The 20,654-nt window shown below is 39.4% G+C and overlaps 3 protein-coding genes across 3 annotated transcripts; 1 reads left to right on the plus strand and 2 right to left on the minus strand.

The window, feature by feature from the left end:
• Nucleotides 1–6,441: 6,441 nt before the first annotated feature.
• On the plus strand, nucleotides 6,442–7,278 carry LOC131882180 (uncharacterized). The gene is made up of 2 exons (XM_059229249.1): nucleotides 6,442–6,836; nucleotides 6,904–7,278. Exons 1-2 carry the CDS (start codon nucleotides 6,677–6,679, stop codon nucleotides 7,164–7,166), a joined length of 423 nt encoding a protein of 140 aa, XP_059085232.1. The 5' UTR covers nucleotides 6,442–6,676; the 3' UTR covers nucleotides 7,167–7,278.
• Nucleotides 7,279–9,268: 1,990 nt separating this feature from the next.
• On the minus strand, nucleotides 9,269–18,983 carry LOC131882652 (actin-related protein 5-like). The gene is made up of 11 exons (XM_059229875.1): nucleotides 18,575–18,983; nucleotides 18,192–18,503; nucleotides 15,700–15,977; nucleotides 15,063–15,296; nucleotides 14,687–14,988; nucleotides 13,570–13,750; nucleotides 13,326–13,508; nucleotides 12,157–13,018; nucleotides 11,975–12,092; nucleotides 9,845–10,092; nucleotides 9,269–9,774 (listed from the first exon to the last, which is right to left on the minus strand). Exons 1-8 carry the CDS (start codon nucleotides 18,699–18,701, stop codon nucleotides 12,617–12,619), a joined length of 2,019 nt encoding a protein of 672 aa, XP_059085858.1. The 5' UTR covers nucleotides 18,702–18,983; the 3' UTR covers nucleotides 9,269–9,774; nucleotides 9,845–10,092; nucleotides 11,975–12,092; nucleotides 12,157–12,616.
• On the minus strand, nucleotides 9,298–12,357 carry LOC131881526 (uncharacterized). The gene is made up of 4 exons (XM_059228412.1): nucleotides 12,157–12,357; nucleotides 11,975–12,092; nucleotides 9,845–10,092; nucleotides 9,298–9,774 (listed from the first exon to the last, which is right to left on the minus strand). The coding sequence occupies exons 1-4, from the start codon at nucleotides 12,355–12,357 to the stop codon at nucleotides 9,298–9,300; spliced, it is 1,044 nt and encodes a 347-aa protein (XP_059084395.1).
• Nucleotides 18,984–20,654: the final 1,671 nt, after the last annotated feature.

The raw sequence follows: 20,654 nt of genomic DNA on the forward strand, positions 1-20,654 counted from the left end.
CTTGAACACTTTGCAGTAGGCCTCATTACTGATGTTTTCATTTGGACAAAAAAAAGTGGACTGGCATGACCCTGCCGTCAGACGCAACAACACCAAGGACCATCACCTGAGTAGGACTTTTGGTGCAGAAGCTTCCCATAACACCTTGGGATGTTTCATCCAGGTATCAAACGTTTCTCCGGTAGAGGAATTGATCCACTGTGAAAATTTTCTTGTCTCAGAAATGTTTTGGGGATAAACAAGCTACGCTTCAACCAATTCAGTAACAAGGTACACCTTTCAAGTCTCCCAGTCTTCAAGGACACTTTCAACAAGTGTCTGAGGGTCTAGCATAGCTTTGAAGCCTTTGAAGCCTTCGTGAACGGCCTTCCTGATAATGATCTCTTCCACATTCACCTGCACATGAAGATTGTTGGGTCCACATGAATTTTGGGCTTTAAAGTCACTAGAAAGTCGTCATCCCATTTGAGATTGTTGCCCCCACTTCCTTCTTGTCTGATGATACCTTCTCCGTCATGTATTGTGGTCCTGGCATTGACGCCAGGGTTCACAGAGACCCTGACAATACCTGTTATTTTTTTCGGCTTGATTCCCGCATGAAGCAGATCCGACACCTTTTGCCTTTTTAAATGTTGAGAGCCCATTTCTTTTTTAGGGTACTATAAGATGAAAAAGACACCTTTAGCCTTTGGTTTTTTTCTGAGCTTTGCTTTTCGTGCCCAAACAAACCAGAAACTATGAAATAAACTTGAAGGAAAAAATCCCTCCCGCACCTTGTATATTGCATGGAGGCAATAAATGCGCAATGGACGGTGATAAGGCATTCATGACATCAAATATAGCATCCAGACATTATGATTGGCTTTTAAGGGCTAAGTTTTTTCAATTGAAACAAATTTTAGGGCTGCCTTGACTACAGTGAGTCAAGTTATTGTCCTTTTGCTCAAATCAAGGCAATTTCAGGTCAAGCTGTGTTTTCAATATCTTTGATAATTTCGAAAACTAAGTGAATCCTGGGTTATTAAAACAAAACTATGACTCAATTCCATTCTGAGGTAAAGAGCACTTGGAAAGAATGAACATTTGCGCATTCATTGTTTCATTTTTCGATTTTTTTTTCTCATTTTTTTACATTTTTGCATTATCCAGCTCTACTCAATATAGTCGTTATATTGCCAAGGCTCGATAGGCGTTGTTAATGTTGAAATGTAAAAAGAACCATGAATTCGTTCGGACTTCAAGTCAGATACTCTGATAATCGTTAAACAAAGTCAAGTCAAAAATAAGGGGACCATGGTCGCAAACTCAAGAACCTCTTTAAGCTCACGGAGTATTATGAAGTGCAAATATACTCTAGATTTATCAAAAGATAATGCCGATTAATAAATAGCATTTTCCAACGAAAAGATAGTAATGCCTATAAATTGAGTTCGCTCTCATTTCTTGTTGTCACTTGCCACAAGCCCTCATTCAGTCTTTTGAAGTAGACAAGCCTTCAACTCAAACTTGAAGAGGAAAGGTGCAGTGTAAAGATCCCAATTATCTCAGCTTTGAAGTCAGAACACTCCTTACTCTTCAACAGCCAACTTTACGACGGTTTATCTTCCAACATGGCTTTATCGCTTTCAGAATGTATTCAAATTTTACTAAGTATTTGGATGAAAACATACATTTCTTAATGTTCACTCTTCAATCACAGCCCTTCATGAAATCAGTGGCGATCTGGATATTCTCCATCCGGAGCACCATGGCTTCTGGGAAACCATTGCCCTCTGGGGTTTGAAATATGTTGTCCCAAATGCCTTATCCAAATTGGCCGATAACGTTGTGGAGGTGGGGAGGAGGGGACTTTGGGCTGTTTATAAAGTTGTTAAAACTACTTTCAACCATACGAAAGGGGAACAACTTATTTCTTACCACGAGGACTAATGCGCAGACAACACTCAAAGAACCGAAATAAAGATAAAACGTACCTATTTCCCATGATTGTTCATTATTTCATGCTTCATTTCATGAAGGGCTGTGATTGAAGAGTGAACATTAAGAAATGTATGTTTTCATCCAAACACTTAGTAAAATTTGATAATTGTAATTCTATATTGTGATCCAATGAGAAAAAGAATCTCGCAATAAAGATTTGAAAAATTATCAATTTGGTTCGGATCCTAAGAAAATTGTAGAGGAGTGCGCTAAGTTTTAGAATGTCTCATCAAAAAGCTTCCAAAGTCTCATCGACAAGACAAGGATATAACTTCAATCATAAATTAATTTGTTGACAAGTTTGTAGTAGCGCTTCATATTGCCATAAAGGGGGGGGGGCTACTTAAAGTCACCCTAATGTTACAAATTGTTGTGATTGTTTATGCGAGAACCACGAGGTCAAAGGAGAAATCAATGAATAGGTTGTCTCCATATCAAGCACGAGTTAAGCAATCAAAATTTGAAGCGTGGCATGTTTCTAACTAAGACAAAATGAGCCAGTGTGACCCAAGGCATGTAGTTGTTACTTTTTTTTTAATTTTGCATCTTATTCGATAAGTCAAGGATATCTTAAGTCATGGACATGATGGCTTTGCAAGGATCTGGCCCTTGAATACATGTATGTTTTCAATCAGCTCAGGTTACGCCAAAAGTTGTTCTTTACCAGAACAAACGGAGCGTCTGGGTCCTGGCAGTCTTGCATAGATGTTGGAAAGCTGGACACAAATTTGAACCTGGCACTCCCCGCAGTTGGAGTTCAAGGAATAACCGTGTTCTGTCAACCCTTTCAATCACTTAGAGGAAATAGACCAAGCACAATGCAATGCAAACTTGACAAGCATCCGCTCTCCTTTTGTTGTTGATGTTAGATTGCACAATTTCATAGAGGAGAGGAGCTGCCGTGGTGCTAGAGCGGCTTCTCTCAAATCCAAATTGGAACTGGGGAAGGAGATCCCTGTCCTCAGCCAATCCGGAGAAGCAGGGAGGCAACAGGGTGGACATAATCTTAAATAAGGGATTCTCCAGGGCAATCAATGGTCCAATGACTGTCTGGAATGTCCCTAGTACTGATGTGATCGAAGCTCACAAACCAGTACTGCCAAATTTGATCCTAGCTGGATTTTTAGGTCAAGGGAACGTACATTTTCTGACCAAAAAAAGTCCAGCTTGGATTAAATTTGGCGGTACTGCTTTGAAAGTTTGAGGCTTAGGCAGATTGATCACATCAGTGGTCCCTAGGCCCCATGTTGTGGATCCACGGGTGGGAAGAATGAAGAATAGAGGGTGATGCCAAAATAAGGGTTTACATCACATCAGACTTTGATGTCTTTGTAGTGGGAAATTGTTACATTCTAGCCACCAATATCAATTTTCATTATTCTCACTCTTGCTCCCACCATCATACTTGTCATTAACATTTTCCCTCTCTTTAAATGCCTCCACAAAGATGCAATAGACATCCAGTCAACAACCACTATCCGGTAAACTAACATGGCACAGCCGGTAGTAGCTGTCCTTAAGCAAAGAACCTTTCTCCAAACGACCAAGGGCGTCAGTGCGGAACTTGGGCCCAGTAGAGTGTGGTATTTGCAGAAGGCCCGTGGTTGTAGCTACCCACCCGTGGATGCAGCGTTGAATGGGCCAGGTCTGCACTATTTGTCTCGAATTTTCCTCCATGCCTAGATCTGAGGTTTGCCTTAATAAGCTACAAAGTTCGTTTTGAGCTAATTTCAAGCAAAGTGGCATTTCAATTAAGCCAAATACTTTGAGAGATTATTGTTGCTTTCTCCAAAGGAAACTTTTAGACGCTAACCCCGCCACAAAATGCAATTAAAATCGGTAAAAAAGCAAATTAAAATGTTGTAGGTAACTACAAGTCAAAAGGAAGTAAAGGAAATATTAAAAAATCAAGCAGTNGGAAAGGCAATCTAACACGGACTAGAACAATGCCTATCGGAAGTATATAGGAACGACGTGATGACTACCTTCGTTGGCCGGACAAGTTTCACCCCTTCAACCCTGGCATCCCAAATACAAAAAGATACTTCAAATCCAACATCAATCGTCTACTCCAATAGGATCAACCAGCCTGCGAACAGATCCAAAGCATTTTAATGCGCTGAAGATGTTTGTACTGCGAGTAGATTTAGACATGTCTGGAAATGTCGAAAGACGACGCATTGTGCAATCGTTGAAACAGAAGAGTCTATTTGTTTTGAGTCAAATGTTATCCCTCGGCAAATATACTTATTAGGAATTTGGTTACAAACAACTTCAGAGTTTCTTTTGACAGATTAATCACACTAATGATGTCTATCGCCCGAGCACCATTTAGTGTTGCCCCAAAATGCAATTAAAATCGGTAAAAAAGCAAATTAAAATGTTGTAGGTAACTACAAGTCAAAAGGAAGTAAAGGAAATATTAAAAAATCAAGCAGTTTTACTTTTTCAATTAATCAAAGGTGCAACAGCGACAAACCGTAAAAAGTGCATGAACGTTGAAAGGTTTGAGCTGCAAATCTAGACCACAGAAATTCGTCAAGATTAATGAGTAGGATAACGTTTAAATGCCAAATAGACCAATGCATATTGAAACAACTTTCCCTCCAAAAAATGATCCCAGAGATTTAAATTATATGGAGAGTAGAGGAGCCAGGTGTTGTAGGACCAAAAACTGGGGATAGCCTCAATCAGGTATTCTGAACCTTTTTGACCACTAGACCACCTTTTCGTGCATTATAGCAGAATTTTGCTGGGACAACACTTGGTTGTGTTAGCCATTTGCTTTATTCAGGGCACTGTACAGTGGCCTTCAAGACATGATGGTTTTCATGGGAATTGATTGAGTCTTAACAGTGATGGCAAAAATTGACTTTGAAAGATAGTGCAGATGGCAAAAAAGTGTGTATAATGGCAGAAAATGCTGGAAGATGGTCAATAATGGCCGTTGGTGGGCCAATCGCTGAATACTTTTTTTTCAATTACACTCTGACATAGAACTTTGTTCCGGTTGGTTGAGTGACAAAGCGCCCTCTAAAGTGCAGAACGTAAAACATATTTCGTGCAGCGTAAGGGGGCTATTGTCGTTTGTTGTCCAATTATGTTTAATTTGGTTGAAATGTACTTCAAAACTAGTACTGAACCAGGAAAAAATGAATCTTCTGTACCTGGTCTCACTTATAGACAATGTGCTTTTTTGAAGGAAGAATAAATAATGCTTATCAATGAATCAGTTTCCATAAAAAAAGAAATCTCTTCAAAGCTTCAGTAAGGTTGGTCAGTGTTTGTTAAAAGTAGCCTTTTACTTTAGCGAGGATAACAACGGTGTGTGAAGCCTGCAACAAAGTACTTGCAAACAACTGAAGGAATTTTGTACCATTCATCATTGCAATATACTTCAATTGAGGCAGATTCCTCTTGATTTTTCAATTTTTACCATAGGTTTTGAATGGAATTAAAGTCAGTATTTATAGCCGGTCATTCTAAACATGAATATAGTTGTTATGCAACCAGAAGAGATTATTGCAACAGTCCCTTCTAGTTTCTGGTACATGGTTTAACCAATCATGGAGGTCTCAATTGAACTGGAGTGGAGGTCTTTCCAATTGTCGTCGGATACCTCGGTAGGCTTTGATTTCGTTAAGAAACGAGACTTCAACGGTGATTCAGGCCTTACTTTGGATCGGTTTTCCCCCTCCACCCTTTCAAAGAGGCTACTGCTGATCATTTCCAGCCATTGCGCTCCAGTTTTCACTTATTGAGTTGTATATAAATCAAGATTGTTAACATTGGAATTCAAGGTTTGTGCAATAGATGGCTCTTTTTTGCTCAGCAGTGTTTAAAACACCTTTCACTCACTGTCAAGGAGTGCTTGGATGTTTCTGGCAACCACTGACATCAAATATATTTTGGAACTTTACACAAATTTCTCTCACTTTGTGGCGGGCACGGTCCGCTTTGATATGAGAGGTTGGGATGGACAAGAAGGATTGAACCCCGCTTTTAACATTTTGTTATTTTGTGTGATGTTCTACCACGTGCTCCCAAGTTCGAAGAAGAATTGTTTTTACCGTAATAAATGTACGAGTAAACTACGGAAAAAGGCGACTTAGTTAAGTGTGTAGCCAGCTCCTGATACACTTGTAATCTTCATTCACGCGAGTCAAATTTCTTTGTTCGTCCACATTGTATCACCCGTTTAGCTTAACCTCAACTTGGACAACTGAAAATTTGAACCATAGAAAAAGGGTAACGAGAATTCTTCTATTTACAACATCCTTGAGCTAGAGCGTAAAACTTATGATGTTCGTTCCTACAGTTTTGAATGTCTATGGCGAGTGAATCTGCATGGCTTGTATAGCGTGACTAAGATTTTTTTTCTATTTCTGGTCTGGAGGCTCAGTTGACTTGTTTCTAAATTTTCCGTTACACTTTTGGAGTACATTTGGCGGCGTCAAATATGTCCAGTGTACCGTTGTCCATGAACCAATCATTTTAAATGCTCTACAAATGATTCTAATATCTTATATAAATATTTTGATTCATGTCAGACCTTTATTAGGGCCTTGTCTGGCCATTCAGATGACTAGGATCTTTAAGGATTAAATGTCGAGAATCGCGTCTATCTTGTACTTGCTTTAAAGCCTTGATTAGTTTGAGCTATTGTATCCAGTCATAGCATTGGTGCTTGGGCAACATGAGTAGCAAAAAGAATGGGACATTTTACCACTACACTGACAATAATGGTGGAGAGAAGATCATGGCATCAGGTAGCATCAATTCGTCAATCAAAAGTCAAGGGGGAAGGGATGCAGTGCTTGGAAATGGCGTATACCTCACCTCCATCGCTCCCAAAAGTAACCTTAAAGTGAATATAATACACCTTTTTCTAGATAAGAATTACAGTTATTCTCATATTTCCAGAAAGAACGGAACACATAGCGGCCAACAACTGGAGCAATGGCAAATCTCGTGCCATTAAAGACGGAAAACTGGATAACGCCGTCAAAGTGAAATTGACAGACACGGCTATGAAGAATTTGACTCGAGACACGGGTGGCCGTGATGTTCACCTTTATCGGAGCAACAACGGCCTTGATTTGAATGACAAATCAGTTGTGCAGAATTATTCGGTTTTCGACAGAGTACCACAAAGAATTAAACGTCAACAGAGGGAAAACAAATGAAACCACAAAATAGGGACTGGTTTTGAAGGGCATTCACACTTGGAGTCAATTGATTTGGAGGTAAAGGCCTCAGAAAATGGACATTGAAACTTGAAATATAATAGGCATTCCACGCCAGATATATGCCAAAGCTCAGTCCACGAGTCTGCTTTAATTGTGTTCCTCATGAACATTGAAGGGATTTTTGCTTTTTTTCAATACCATTTGTAAGCAAATGAAGCTCACGGACACATTATGCTGAACGGTTTTGAACGATTTTTTTCTACAAAACGTGGTCTTGACTCCTGTGCAGTGCTTCCACATGACGGGAAAAAGGGGCAAGACCTACCAAATGGTGAATCACAATTAGACCAGTTTAGGTACATTTAGATAATTTGTCCAAAATTGGCCCGAAAAAGTAAAAACCTAGGTTATAGGTTTTTAACTTCTTTTCCTAAGTCTAGTCATTGGGGAATAGAACAGCCTTAAAAGCCAATTGCTCAAGGCATGCACTATCGTGAAGACTAATCTTTCAATCCTTTTTTTGCTAGAGATTGGGTGATGGTAATGTTACTTTCTTCCAAAAGTTTAACTTGATTCAAGAGTTTGACAAAAGTGAGCAAATCCGAAGTAATCAAAGGATTACTCAAATTTAAGGTTCATAACAAGACATGTCTTAAATCAAAGGATTACTCAAATTTAAGGTTCATAACAAGACATGTCTTAAAAGGCATTTTTTCTAAAATAACGTGGGCCATGAGCTATCGCTTTATATTTTCATGCTTAACGAGCTTAACGCTTCGTTTATCCTTACTCCAAGGTGGCTAAATCTGTGATTTCAACTCATTTAGTTCCTCGAGGTGCTTCTTTACTCCCATGCATCTACCATCCAAGGTGCTCCTTATCGCCGCCTATGGCCAAGTGATACACACTAAAGATTTACTTGTGTGGTCAAGGGACAGGTTGCATGAGGAACTCATGATTTCCTATGAATATTGTCTAGAGTTGCCCAAACAAAAGGATATATATGGACGGATATTCAGAAACCTGCAGGTGGGCGGACTGTTTAATGCCGAGTATGATTGTGCAGGTCGTGGAACTACATGGGCCAAATGTTCATTTTTCTTTTTTATATGAAGTGCACCTCACAGTAGGATGGACTAAAGCAAAAAGTGCTCTGACAGTTGTACTATTCCTTACGTTAACTAGCTTAACCTCTCCAATTGCGAAATGCAATTCTTAATTAAATCCAAATTGCAGACTTCGAGATTATGTTTGACACCACGGTCAGCTCAGGAGGAGATGGATAATGAACTTCTAGAAATATGGACTGTGAACGAGCTTCTCGTCAAATCGGCCAGCTCTCGGTCATAACGATTCTGAGCCACGTTTCGAATTGAAGTAAAAAAATAAGGAATGTAGATCGCTTCAATTAAAGGCAGATCATTTACTTGCAAAGCATAATTTTGGGCTCAAATTTGTTCACGTTCATATATTCAAAAAGATCTTTTGGTCGTATGACCTGCTTATTTGGAATAAAGTGAACGGTTTAGGAGATATGAAAATTTTGCTTCCGTTTGCAGTCCACATCTCTAGAAGCGTGTGGCAAAGGAAAGTGCAAAGCTGCATGGAGTGGAACTGCAGTTAGAGGTCTCCTAATCAATGAGGGCGATCAAGTTCGATTACATGCTTTAACTATTGCTCTATAGGGGGCGTTATCCTGCATAATAACTAGGGACAGGCAAATTGTGTAAAAATGTTTTTGTCGCTGGAGACCACTTTTTTAAACATTTGTGCATTTCATCTTTTTTCACACGTTTGCACTTTTCACTTTTATTTACATCTTTTTTCCCGAGTCAAGGGGTTTCACGAGCTGATCGTCCTGGGTTTCTAGGTACTTTCCACCCACGCGACCTCTGACGGCCTAGTAATCCCCAACGTCTGCCATTGATCTTGGACCTTTTTATCTAATGGCTCGAACTTAGAACAACGCAACTTAAAGTTATCTACCAGGAATATAATTCATGACTTGCCTACGTCTCAACTGTCATACCTCCCTTAAGCAGAATCAAGTGCTTGCCAGAAGTTAGAAAAAAAGATTCTTCCGGATACACTGAAACAAGAACAATACAATAAATTTGTATTCAATGGGTTACGCCAAACTTAAACGAGCTAATCGGCCGTCTGGGCCCGAGGCGTATGCAGTGTTGCCAGATGGACTCGCCGATACTGAGTAGTAACCTTCTCCAATCATGGGCTTGAAAACGTAATCCGAGGCATTGGCGTTGTCGCACCCTTCTTTTCCGCAAGCAATTACCAGATTTTTTCCCACGTATGCAACGGAAGATCGATATCCTCTAGGGTTGATTTCGGGATCCAAAAGATCCCAAGTGATTCCTCCATCTTCAGTTATAGCCGCATTCTCTTCTGTGGTAAACAGGGCTCCGTTAAAGTCTCCACCCACTGCAATTCCATGGAGAGGATCAAGGAAGTCCATTGAAAACACGCCAGATCGGTCTGTCCCATGCTGAATTCCGGTTTCCACCAATGTCCATGTTGTTCCACGATCGTGAGAGGCTAGGATTAACGCCTTACTGTTTCCTAACCCAATAAAAACGGAATCGGGATCCTGCCGAGTAAACAGAACCAGTTAACTTTGCGTTCTAAGGGCCTGAATAATCTTAGACATTGGTGCATACCACCGTCCTAAGGCAGGTTCCACTTGCTGCAAATCCGCCAATGTCTGGTCCCACATCAACGTTGACATCCCATTTTTCCCATTCGCCGCCAAATTGTTTGGAAGTCAAGAATTGCAATTTTCCATTGACAGGATCACCAAATGCAAATCCATTATGCTGGTAATCCTCACTGGGATTGGTCCAGAAGTCAAAAGCGTCAAAGAAGGTTCCACTTGTATTCTGGTAAAATATCTGCTCCCATTTTGAATCTGGAAAACAAAGCAAGGACCTTACAGTATATTGACCCATTCATTCAAGCCATTTTTGTGTTCAGATTTGGGTAATAATTTGCATCTTAGGATTTACTTCAGAGAACGTAGGGTAAATTAACTTGTTTTTGAATTTCAGATTTTGCTATCTTTTATTGGTTTTCGCTATTTTTCGGTGTTTATTTATCGATAATTGTTACCAATTAAATTGATGAAACTTGTTCATGTTTAGCTTAAGCACTTTCTCCTTGATATTGTAATGCAGTATATTTATTTTCGAATCATTGTCTGAAGTCTAGAAGTCTTAGTTAGATAGTTTGGTTGTATTGCTCATTGATTGTTAGAACTTAATGTTCTTTAGTTTATTGATTGTACATTCTTTAGATCAGTTTGTTGAGTTCATTTGTGTTGTTACCTAGGTTAGGTTCCTTGATTACTTGCTTGTCTTCGTCTTTTCCCTCTTCAAATTTCAAGTTCAAAGACGATCAGTTGCCTCTAATTGTAAAAGGTTAGTAGAACAAGACCTGGTTTCAATTCTGAAACAGGAACCGTCCATAGATGCAGCAATGAATAAACTTATCTCAGTTTTTAAGGAAGTTTGCTCCAAAAGATGTAGCAATCTCTGAATGTGTTTGGAAGATGGGACACGGACAAAAATTCCAAAAAGAGTTGCAAACTAGCAAAAAAGCTTCATAGCAATTCGAATCCAGAAGTTGTGGTTAGTGATGAAAAAATGGCCTTGTTTCAGGATAAGATTAAGGCCTCCATCGAAAATGACCAGTTACAAACTGAGAGCAAGGTGGTTCAGGAAGTCAGGTCGAATCCGAAGGCATTTTTCTCTTATGCGAACTCTAAGAGAAAAATGAAACACTCTAGTGGCGTTTTGAGGTTGATGAGGAAGCCATTAGCAATGTAGAGGCTATGGCTTACATGCTTGGAGATCAGTTTTCCAGTGTGTTTTTCAACCCCACTGAGTTTCAGAAGTAACAGCTCATTACTCTGAAATGAATCTGTTGAGATTGAAGGTTAGTCAATTTTAGCACTTACTTGATCTTGTAGTCACAGATCAAGATGCTTTAGAGGCCATCAGGGACTTGAGACTTTCCAGGTCTCTAGTCCGATGGAGTGACATCTCAGTTTCTGATGAGATGCTCACTGGTTCTTGCGCCCTGGTTTTCTCGTACTTGATGCGTTGCATCTTGGATCAGGGCAAGTTTCCATCGTCACTAAAATTAGCCCACGTTGTTCCAAGTTCTAAAGGGGGAGATAAGTCGCTCCCCAGTAATTATGGGCCGATTTCTCTCACTATTAGAGCGGGTTATTGAAGGACGAGAAAGCCATGAATCAGTTAATAATGTCTTTCTTGATTTTGCCAAGGCCTTTAATAAAGTAGATCACGGCCTTTTATTGAATAGACTTCATAAAATTGGGATCCAAGGCAAGGGTCTCAATTTGATAAGAAGCTTCATTCATGATAGGAAGAAGTAGTAAAGATTGAATGATCACTTAGTATGAAGTCAGGTGTTCCGCAGGGCTCCATCTCGAGGCCCCTCCTTATTAAAATATTAAATATCATATGAGGATTAAAAGACAATAGATAGACGAATTTTAACCTTTCATGTAAAAGTGCTGGGATTACATTCCTTGTAGCGGTTAGAAAAGCCCGTGAAAAACCAAACCAAACCAAAAAACTGAAAACTATGAAAACGTGTTTTCGAGTTATTGGCGAATGATTATAAAAGCTACTTTTTTGTGTTTAACGTATGTTTATCTTGTTTTAACAACTGATAGCGCATTAACAGCAAAATTTCAAAACACTATCTACACAAAAAAAACAAATAAATTCTCTATATTGAGCAATAGATATAGAGCATAGATCTACCTCTAAACAAGTAGAACACGGCAGGATTGCCGGCAGCCATCACAATTGCTGATTCGCCATCAGGACCGACCTCAATATCCCGAAAGTCTGCGTTTTCAGCTCCAGGAGGACTTGGAAGCTTTCAAGTAGAAAAATGTGGGTACAACATCCAATGTTAGATCAAAAGGTCACTTTGAGCTCACTTTCTCCCACGTGTCGCCTCCATTGACAGTCCGAAGAACTGTCCCACTTGATCCACTGGCCCAAGCCACATCGTCACTGAAAGCGGCCACACCTCTCAATCCAACGATCACATTGCTTTCCAAAGGTATCCAGGATGGTTCGAGGTCACACAAACCCCGTGAAAACCAGCAACATACCACTAGCATGAGACCGAATAACATGATTTCAGAGCTTCAACTAACTGTGCAAACCAAGGAAACCAGTTTGGGCAGGTGACAACTTTCTCCGTTTTGGAGTATACCACTCCCAGATTCTTAGCGTCACTTAGCCGCAATGTTAAGTTGAAGTTAGCTGACCAGTTAACAATCCCATCTCTTTCTGAGCAAATAAATACATCTTGAAAGAGATTAACGCAAGCAATCCCTCGACTTGAACTTTTATTAAATTTAAAACCAAAAATCAAGGACACAGTAAACATAACTAAGTGGGTTGTTCGGCGAAGATCTCGTCAGGGGTTTTGGTAAACGCATTGGAACACGAATGGCATTTGAAGTATTCGGTTCCATTTTCTTGGTACTCGGCTTTGCTCATGAACACTTGATCCATTGTGCCACTTTTCTTATGATCTTGAACGAACTTTGCTGCTCCTGTCCAGGCATCGAATGCCGGATGGTCGGCCACTCGAACTTCAAAGGCCGATTGAAAAGGCCGCATTTCCCTCAAATCCGTCTCGAGTCGAGATTTGAAGCCGGGGATTTGCATGAGAGAACCGGTTAAGAACACATTGGCTACTAATTCGGATTGGGTTTGAGCGTCGTATTTGGTGAGAATGAACTCCAGGGTCTCCGAGATCCCGGCTTGGTCATGGCCAATGATTGACGGCTGAAAAATAAGGTGTATTATTAGAAATAGAAAATGAAAACTTTATAATATTGATTTTTCTAAAACAATTAAGCCTTTCCTGTTGATACTTTTTGATAAAAAATCATGATTTTTTTTTAACACTTGTGATATTCTTTTTTTGCAACTAGGTTTGAAACCGTTTTCGAAAGAGACAACTAAGCAACTTTTTACACCACAAAGAGGGAAATTACAATTTATGGCCTAGATTTATGATTTTTCGCTTTAGAACATGATGCTAAAAGAGAAACTTTGAGGATGAGATTGGAATCTAAAGACAGGTTCTTACTTGAAAAAGGACTTCGGGAATCCGTATTCTCTCGGTGGCAATGTGGAGTTGATACCATTCTTTGGAGTCATGGGAGACTTCATTGTCCCCATCCAAAACAAAATCGGGATCGTTCTCCTTCAGGACATTTTCGTATTCCAGTAACTTCTCTTGTTCCTCCTCAGAATCAGAATCTCCAGCATCCTGAATAGACAAAAATGGTCTCAATCTCCGTCTACTTCTCTGGGATTAACTCTATCCGTGCCTTGCTGATCTTCTTGTAAACGTCCCAATCGTCGTCATTGACACCAAAATCGTCATCCTTTTTGGAATGCTTGGCCAATTGAGAAATGATCCGCATTCTCTCTTGAGAGGCCGCAGTTCGACGTTTGGCCAATTGATCCTTTTTATGCTTTCGGGCAGCCCGTTTTTCAATGAGATTCTCTCTGAAAACATTAAATCGGCCTCAAGCGATGAATGCAGTTCGTCAAATTATTAAGGGTGGACGATTGATTGTTCAAAGTTAACAAATCATTGACGAGGTCTAGTTTTACGAACTAGTTTATTTCAATGCAATGTAATATAAAAACTTATCCATAATTCCAATTGGACGATATTGGTGACTTCAATTTTCAAATGAAAGGCCCGATTTCAATGATTTTCAAGGACCAAGAAAGAGCGTCTTCTTTTAAAGCCTTGCTCTATAGTACGCTTTTTTACGCTTTCAACCTTCGCTAGGGACGTCCTTGTGTTTGTTGTGGTTAAATCTCGAGAGTCCTATGTGTTTGAAATACATTGTCAGCGGCATTTGGTCATTTTTTCATTTTATAACTAAAGCGAAAATACCCTTGCATTGAGTCACCATTTATGGCATCGCAGTATGTGCCAGCCGTTCCATCTGACACGGATAAAACACCAAACAAACCTGACTCGTTTAAGTAGCAGCTGCCTGATGACGTCAGCACAAATTTTGGGAGGTCAATGGGGTACTTTTCAATTCAGTAGATGTACTAAAAAACCAACATAAAGCGCGCAATTTTAAACAAATAAGGTTTCAAAAAGCGTTTTGTGAAAATAGGATATTCAAAAGTATGAAAAATAAGTCCAAAAACAACAAACAAGTATTTTCTAAGCATGTTAATGATAAAACTGTGACAGTTAATTAAATTGCAATGCAACATAAACCATTCCTTTCATAAATAAATGAATTAGAACTCTGATTCAATCTCTTGACAAAGAACTATTAAATCTCAAAAGTATGAGTTACCGCTCAAAATTTTATGGTGACGTCATCTTCCTTTCCTGCTTCAATGTCCCACAAGATAGTTACTTTTGGCGAGGGCCCTCTATCTTTGGAAAAAATACAAACAGTAACCACCAACCTTTGCTCCTTGATCGTGTTCATCCAATGGTCGAACTCATTCCTCTCGGTTTCATTCATATTCTCCCGACGTTTCTTGACCTCTGGCTCCTCTTTCTCAACCTCGGGCTTCTTGGTCAAGGCTGCTCTAGCTTTGTCAATCCGAACCTTGACCCCTTCCATAATTTGGTCCAAATCAGTTTTCGGATTTTTCACAGAGATCTCAAACCGAGCTAAAATCTGACGGACCTTTTCATCGTAACCTTGCTCATGCAAAGTCTTGGCCGTTTTCAATGATTTCATAAGAATAAGGTCGGCTTGAAGCTGCGAAGTAAAGGAAAACAGTGTCAAGGTCATACTTGTGGGTTTAACCAGTTTTTTTCTTATCCTCGAAGTACTTTTTCGCTCCGTTTTTTTTGGTTCATTTCCACCAATCGCTTGGCTAGTTCTTGACGTCGAGCTTTGAGGACTTCAGGATCAACTGGAGGGGGTCGAGCATTTGGAACGAATGGAAGTTGCATTCGGCGCACATTTTGCTCATAGTAATTTGGATCCGACCATTTTCGAAGCTCAGGTAAATATTCGTTTACCAGATGACATTGGTTTTGAAGGATCTCCTCACTGCGGCTGATCTAAAAGACAATCATGAATCATGATGTAAAATCTGGAATAAAATCAACAATCTGCCCTATGAGAAGCTCGTCTCTATAAACGAATTTCTTAAAAAAAATAAAGTCAAAATGCATACCTTCTAGAATATGTTTCACCTTTCATCGTTTCTTTGCTTAGTAACGTAAGTAAAATGGTTTTTTTGTGCCTTAACTTGCTTCAAATTTACATCCCGACCGATAATATAGACGCCGACAAAATATGTTGTTTTCACGTCAAGAAGAAATTGCAGAAGTTTCACGGTCCGGATGTGCGAAAAAGCTGAACTGAGGCATCGGGAAGAAAACAGGTTATTGTTTCCCTCTACAATTGTTGCTCGACTTACGAATAACATCGTTTGTCGGAGTCTAAATTAATGAAGCTCACCGTGACGTTATTGACATGAGCCGAGTACTTGAGCTGCAATCCCCTATGAAGGAAGTTGGTCAAGTGAAACCCGCCAATGTTCAATCGGCGGACCCCCGACCACGATATTTGACCTTTAATGAGGGGAATGAAATGGATGGTATGGAAACCTCCGCCAATCATCAAGGCCGTTTCCGGCCAACCTCGAGTCTGAGCATTCTTGTGGAAACTGAACAGAGAGTCCACTCCATAGGCGATCTGGGGGATGTTGTAGCATTCAAACAGCAACTCATTCATCACTGTGGATAATGAAGCAGAAGAGGTCCTTTTAAGTCCAGCACATTGTCTTTGCACTCGTGAAATGTGCCTCATGACTTTGAAATAATCTGCTTCAAGAATTATGCTTGCATTAGTGGTTGGCTGATAACAACTGTAGGGAGGGGCAAAAGGTGCAAAACAGCAAAGACTTTTAGAGGCAAACACTTGTAGAAAATTAACTAAAAATGTAAAAAATGGCCAAATATGTATCAAAAAGTCAACATAAATTATTCAAGAAAGGTAGTTTGCAATCTACTGAATATCTACAAAATGCCAATTTAAAGGGGGACATTTCCAAAAGTAAAGTTTTGGTTCAATTTCGGACAAAATTTATATGATTTTGTGTAGCCTTCTTACGCTACAAGAAATATGCTTTACGTTCTGCACTTTAGAGGGCGCTTGGTGACATGGCCCCTACCAAAAATGGGGACGATTGGACCGACTCCTCTGTATTGAAATGTAATGCTTTTGAGTTGTTTTTTTTGCTAATTCTATCAAAATCTTACGCATAATTAGTAAAGGTCGGAAAAATAACTTGTTTTGCCGTTGAGGGTAAATTCCAGATGGTTGTCGAAACACGTGACCTTGAATTGAGACGACCACTCGCATCCAAATCTCTAGGTTTGTTGCTCAATTACAAAACAAGTCATTTTTCTGAGCTTTAACCAGTAGTGACCCGGGTCACATAATGCCCGCAAAAGAAGTTGTGTTCATGGCCTTTTACGAGTACTTTATTTTCCAATCTACCGTGCCTCTTTCCAATTTCGTTTGGGTTGTCTGACGTTGCAAAAAAGGGCCCCTTTTAAATGAAGTTAAAGGATGGTTCTTCTAGAATTATAGGCACTAGTTTCCGCTTCTTTTTTAAGCAATAGATCTGCACTATTGATTGAATTGAAGAAGTAATGGGTTTTTTTTCTTTTTAAAAAGAGACGTTAATCAGCTTCGAGGAAGTAACGAAGGAAAACAACTATGGTGCGTTTTTAGGGGGGTTACTTTACTATCTTAAGGCCTTGCTTCGTTTGTTTCTTTGGACTTGAAACTGGCACTTTGCATGACTTTTGGTTTGACACTTACATGGCAGGTAAGTTATCGAGGTCGAGTGACGTCCAAAGTCAAATCACCGTCATTTCTACTAATCTTGAAAGCAAGGTTTAAAAAAGGGAATTCATTTCTGTTTTCACTTGTTTCTCGAGCATGTTGTGCCGATAAAAACTAGGGACGGGCAAAATGTGCAAAACAGCAAAGCCTTGTAGAGACCAAAAAAGTGCAAAAAATAGGCCACAAATAAGCAGAAAAAGGTGCAATAAGGCCAAAAAGTGTAACAAAAGGTGCAAACAAAAGAAAAAAGAAGGGAAATTCAAATATTTTTTTCACATTAGTGCAAATTTGAAAAGCGCATTCTAAAAACGAACTTTGTCTCAATTTGGACCAAATTGACATAACTTTTTAATTGGGTCAAGGAATGCTTCCCCCTGCTTATTTTTCTTTTTCATAGCAATAGATTTGCAACTTTGATCTAAGTTAAGAAAAGTTGGATTTTTTCTTCCTCAACACGAGAACACAGTTAGCTTGGAGGAGGAGGTAAAGTAAATAATGACAAATCCATTGCGTTACTATAAATACTTAAAATAATAATCTTTATTGTGACTGTCGGCCATTTTAATGAAAAATGATGAAATGAGACGAAAACAGTGCTTTTATAAAAGTCATATAGAGATGTATCAAAAAATATTGAAAAATCCAAAGTCGCATTTTGAAAGTTGTTGCAAACGCAAGTCGAGCACATTGCAAAAATAAATGAAATAATTTCACTAGTCATCTCTGTTCTTCAAAAGGTTATCTCACAAATACATAAAAAGAAGGCGCGTTCTGGTAAAGAAATGGTTTGCCAGTTTAAGGTTTATGGATTGCTATAAAAAAACCTGAGGTTAGTCTAGATGTGAAGATAAAATTGTCAAAATTGTAAGATTCTAAAAATGAGCAGGTGACGATATGATATGTGTGCCAATTCTTCTCAGTTTTAATGCGCTGATGTCATGGAGCCTTGACCTTGGCATCTGAACTTGCTGATCGAGTGTAAAATTACTTTTCAAAGTTCCCTTAGGCATTTACAGGGGTGGGATATAAGTCCTAAAAGAAGGTCCTTTTTACGCTCTTCTACGAAAAAAAAAGGAAAATTTTCAATCATGTCTTACTTTCTCGACATTTATTGGGATTGCCCACGGGTTCCGTCATGAGAATGGGATGGGCCACGCCCTCGGCGCTTTGAATGCCCAAATGGTGGAAGGCATAGTCCAACAAGACCTCCTGCGTCTCATATTGCGTGACCACATTGCGGTCAAAGGGCGTCTTCAAATTGAACCGCACGGCCTCGATATTGAGGATATCGTTGGCCACCCACAATTCGGATTCCTTGCCTTTCTCCTTCCGAGTTCGGGCCATGATGTTCTTGTAGATCAAAGCAGGATGCTCACCATCATCCCAACCCACTCGACATTGGTATGAGCCTATGATTAGTAAGAGCAACAATAATAATAGTAACAACATTCTTAGCATTCGCTCCGGCTCTCTTACTTACCATTGTCCAAGACAATGACGTGAGCGGGATCGTCGTATTTATTCTGGTAGGTCAATATTGGGTCTGGTTCGGTTTTGAGGTCATTGAAAGGCACCACAGGGCCTGGGTCCGTCATTACCTCGTCCATAGGGAGATTTTAATCAAGATTCAGATAGCCTTTCAAGTCAATGGACATTTCCATGAATAAGTAGTTTAACATCATCTCGTCGGGGTTGGTGCGTTGGTTGGGCTGATGGGATTAAACAGATTTTCCAAATAAATCACGGGAGGTTGTAATATGAGGTTTGCCAACAGATTTAGGAAGCTGTAAAAACCCAAAATTGCCAGAAGTTGGGAAACATTTGATGCTGTCAGGAGCATAGTGGAAACATGTTAGTCATGGTGCAGTTACATGACACCAAATTTCACCAAAAAGTGCTTTTTTGACCTGTGAGAAACCATGTTATGTCCGAAGAATCACTCAAGCTGGTGCCCTGTATAGGGGATGTCAAGTAAAGGAAATTCAAGGAAAAATGTGGTCCGACACACTGATTTTGGGCATTTTGGGGAGAGAGAACTAAGACAAACATCACAGTCAACTCGGTCAACTCGCACCACTCGCCCATTGAATTTTCAATAATTCAGTGATTTTGAGCGAGTTGTGTTACAAAACCCTACGAAATGAGCATGTTTGGTGTTAATCAGTGAACGCACTATCAAACTGGCTCAATACCACAATGCTAATTGCCTAGACAAGCATGTAAAATGGAAAAAATGTCAAAATCCAATGCATGCACAGTGCGGTTTGGCTGGGCATGTTGTCTTTGATTTTACCCCATGGAATAACGTCAGTTGTCCATGAACGCGTTTACTTGACTAGCCCTATTAAGGGAGTACGACAATGAGGTCAGCATAGCATTGTGGTTGAATTTTGAAACTTCATTTTGATGAGTTTACATGGGTATCAGATCCAAACCAAACACATTTTTGTAAATACTTATACCTTGAGGGTGAGTTCTAATGCTGAATTTAATATTCAAGCATCATTATTGGCAATTGCAGCAACACTGGATTCAAATTATGTATTTTTCAATAGATAATGTATAAAGTGGTGTTTAAAATATTCAAAGGAAGTTGAAGGGTATGTAAAGGGTAGCTAAAGCCATATGTAACTCATAGAGCCATATATTTTACCTAAATGTGTTTGGTTTGGATCTGGGACACAAATGAACACATTGTTTTGGAACAGAGTTGAAGGTTCAAAATTCAATTGTTATGGTGTGCTGAGCTCACTATCATACTCTTCTAAATACAGGACCCTAACTCCCTACAGTTACGTGATCAAGCATGAGCAAACTGAGAGAGTTTCAATGAACAAAAGAGCAAGTTGTCACTTTTGATTGGGGTCAAATTATCAGCCAACAGGTTGAAAATGAAATGCAATTCAGTAAGAAAACCAATGTGTAGATTTTAGTAAGGAAAGATTGAATTCATGAAGATGAATTCAAACAAGCCAAATTTGGTTGCCCTATAAGGCAAGGAGTGAATTACAGTGCTTCCATTTAGGTATAAGAGACAGGTTTTTTCACTGTTTGCATCAAATGTTTCCACTTGGAAACAGAATATAACAACTCAGCAACCTTGACCTTTGCATAAGACATATATGATATTTTTTTAAAAACTTTTTTAAAAGATTCATGCCTTTTAACTCAGTAAATTTTGTTTTGTTCAATGTTTCAATAATCAAATAGCCACTCAACCCAATTAGTTGATAAAGGTCAAATCTGCAACTCAACAATGAATGTAAAAGTTTGTTGCTAATCAAAACCACTACTTAATTCCGCAATGAGATCAACTTCTCAACATTTTGCAATCCTTTTTTCTTTTGCCATAATCCTAAGGCACTGAATGCTCTATTAGGATTGAAATAAGTTGTAATGCATACGCCTGAGGACATGTAAACATGTCTCACATGTCTTTGAGTTGTGAAAACTTACTTCAGTAAACTAATGTGACAGAATTTGTGTTGTGAAGCCACGCCACTAACCTCTGAATGTAACTCTGACTTTTTTATGTGGTCACTGATGGGATCTAAACAATT

This window comes from Tigriopus californicus, chromosome 6 (genome assembly GCF_007210705.1).
Source record: "Tigriopus californicus strain San Diego chromosome 6, Tcal_SD_v2.1, whole genome shotgun sequence".
Taxonomy (NCBI): Eukaryota; Metazoa; Arthropoda; class Copepoda; order Harpacticoida; family Harpacticidae; genus Tigriopus; species Tigriopus californicus.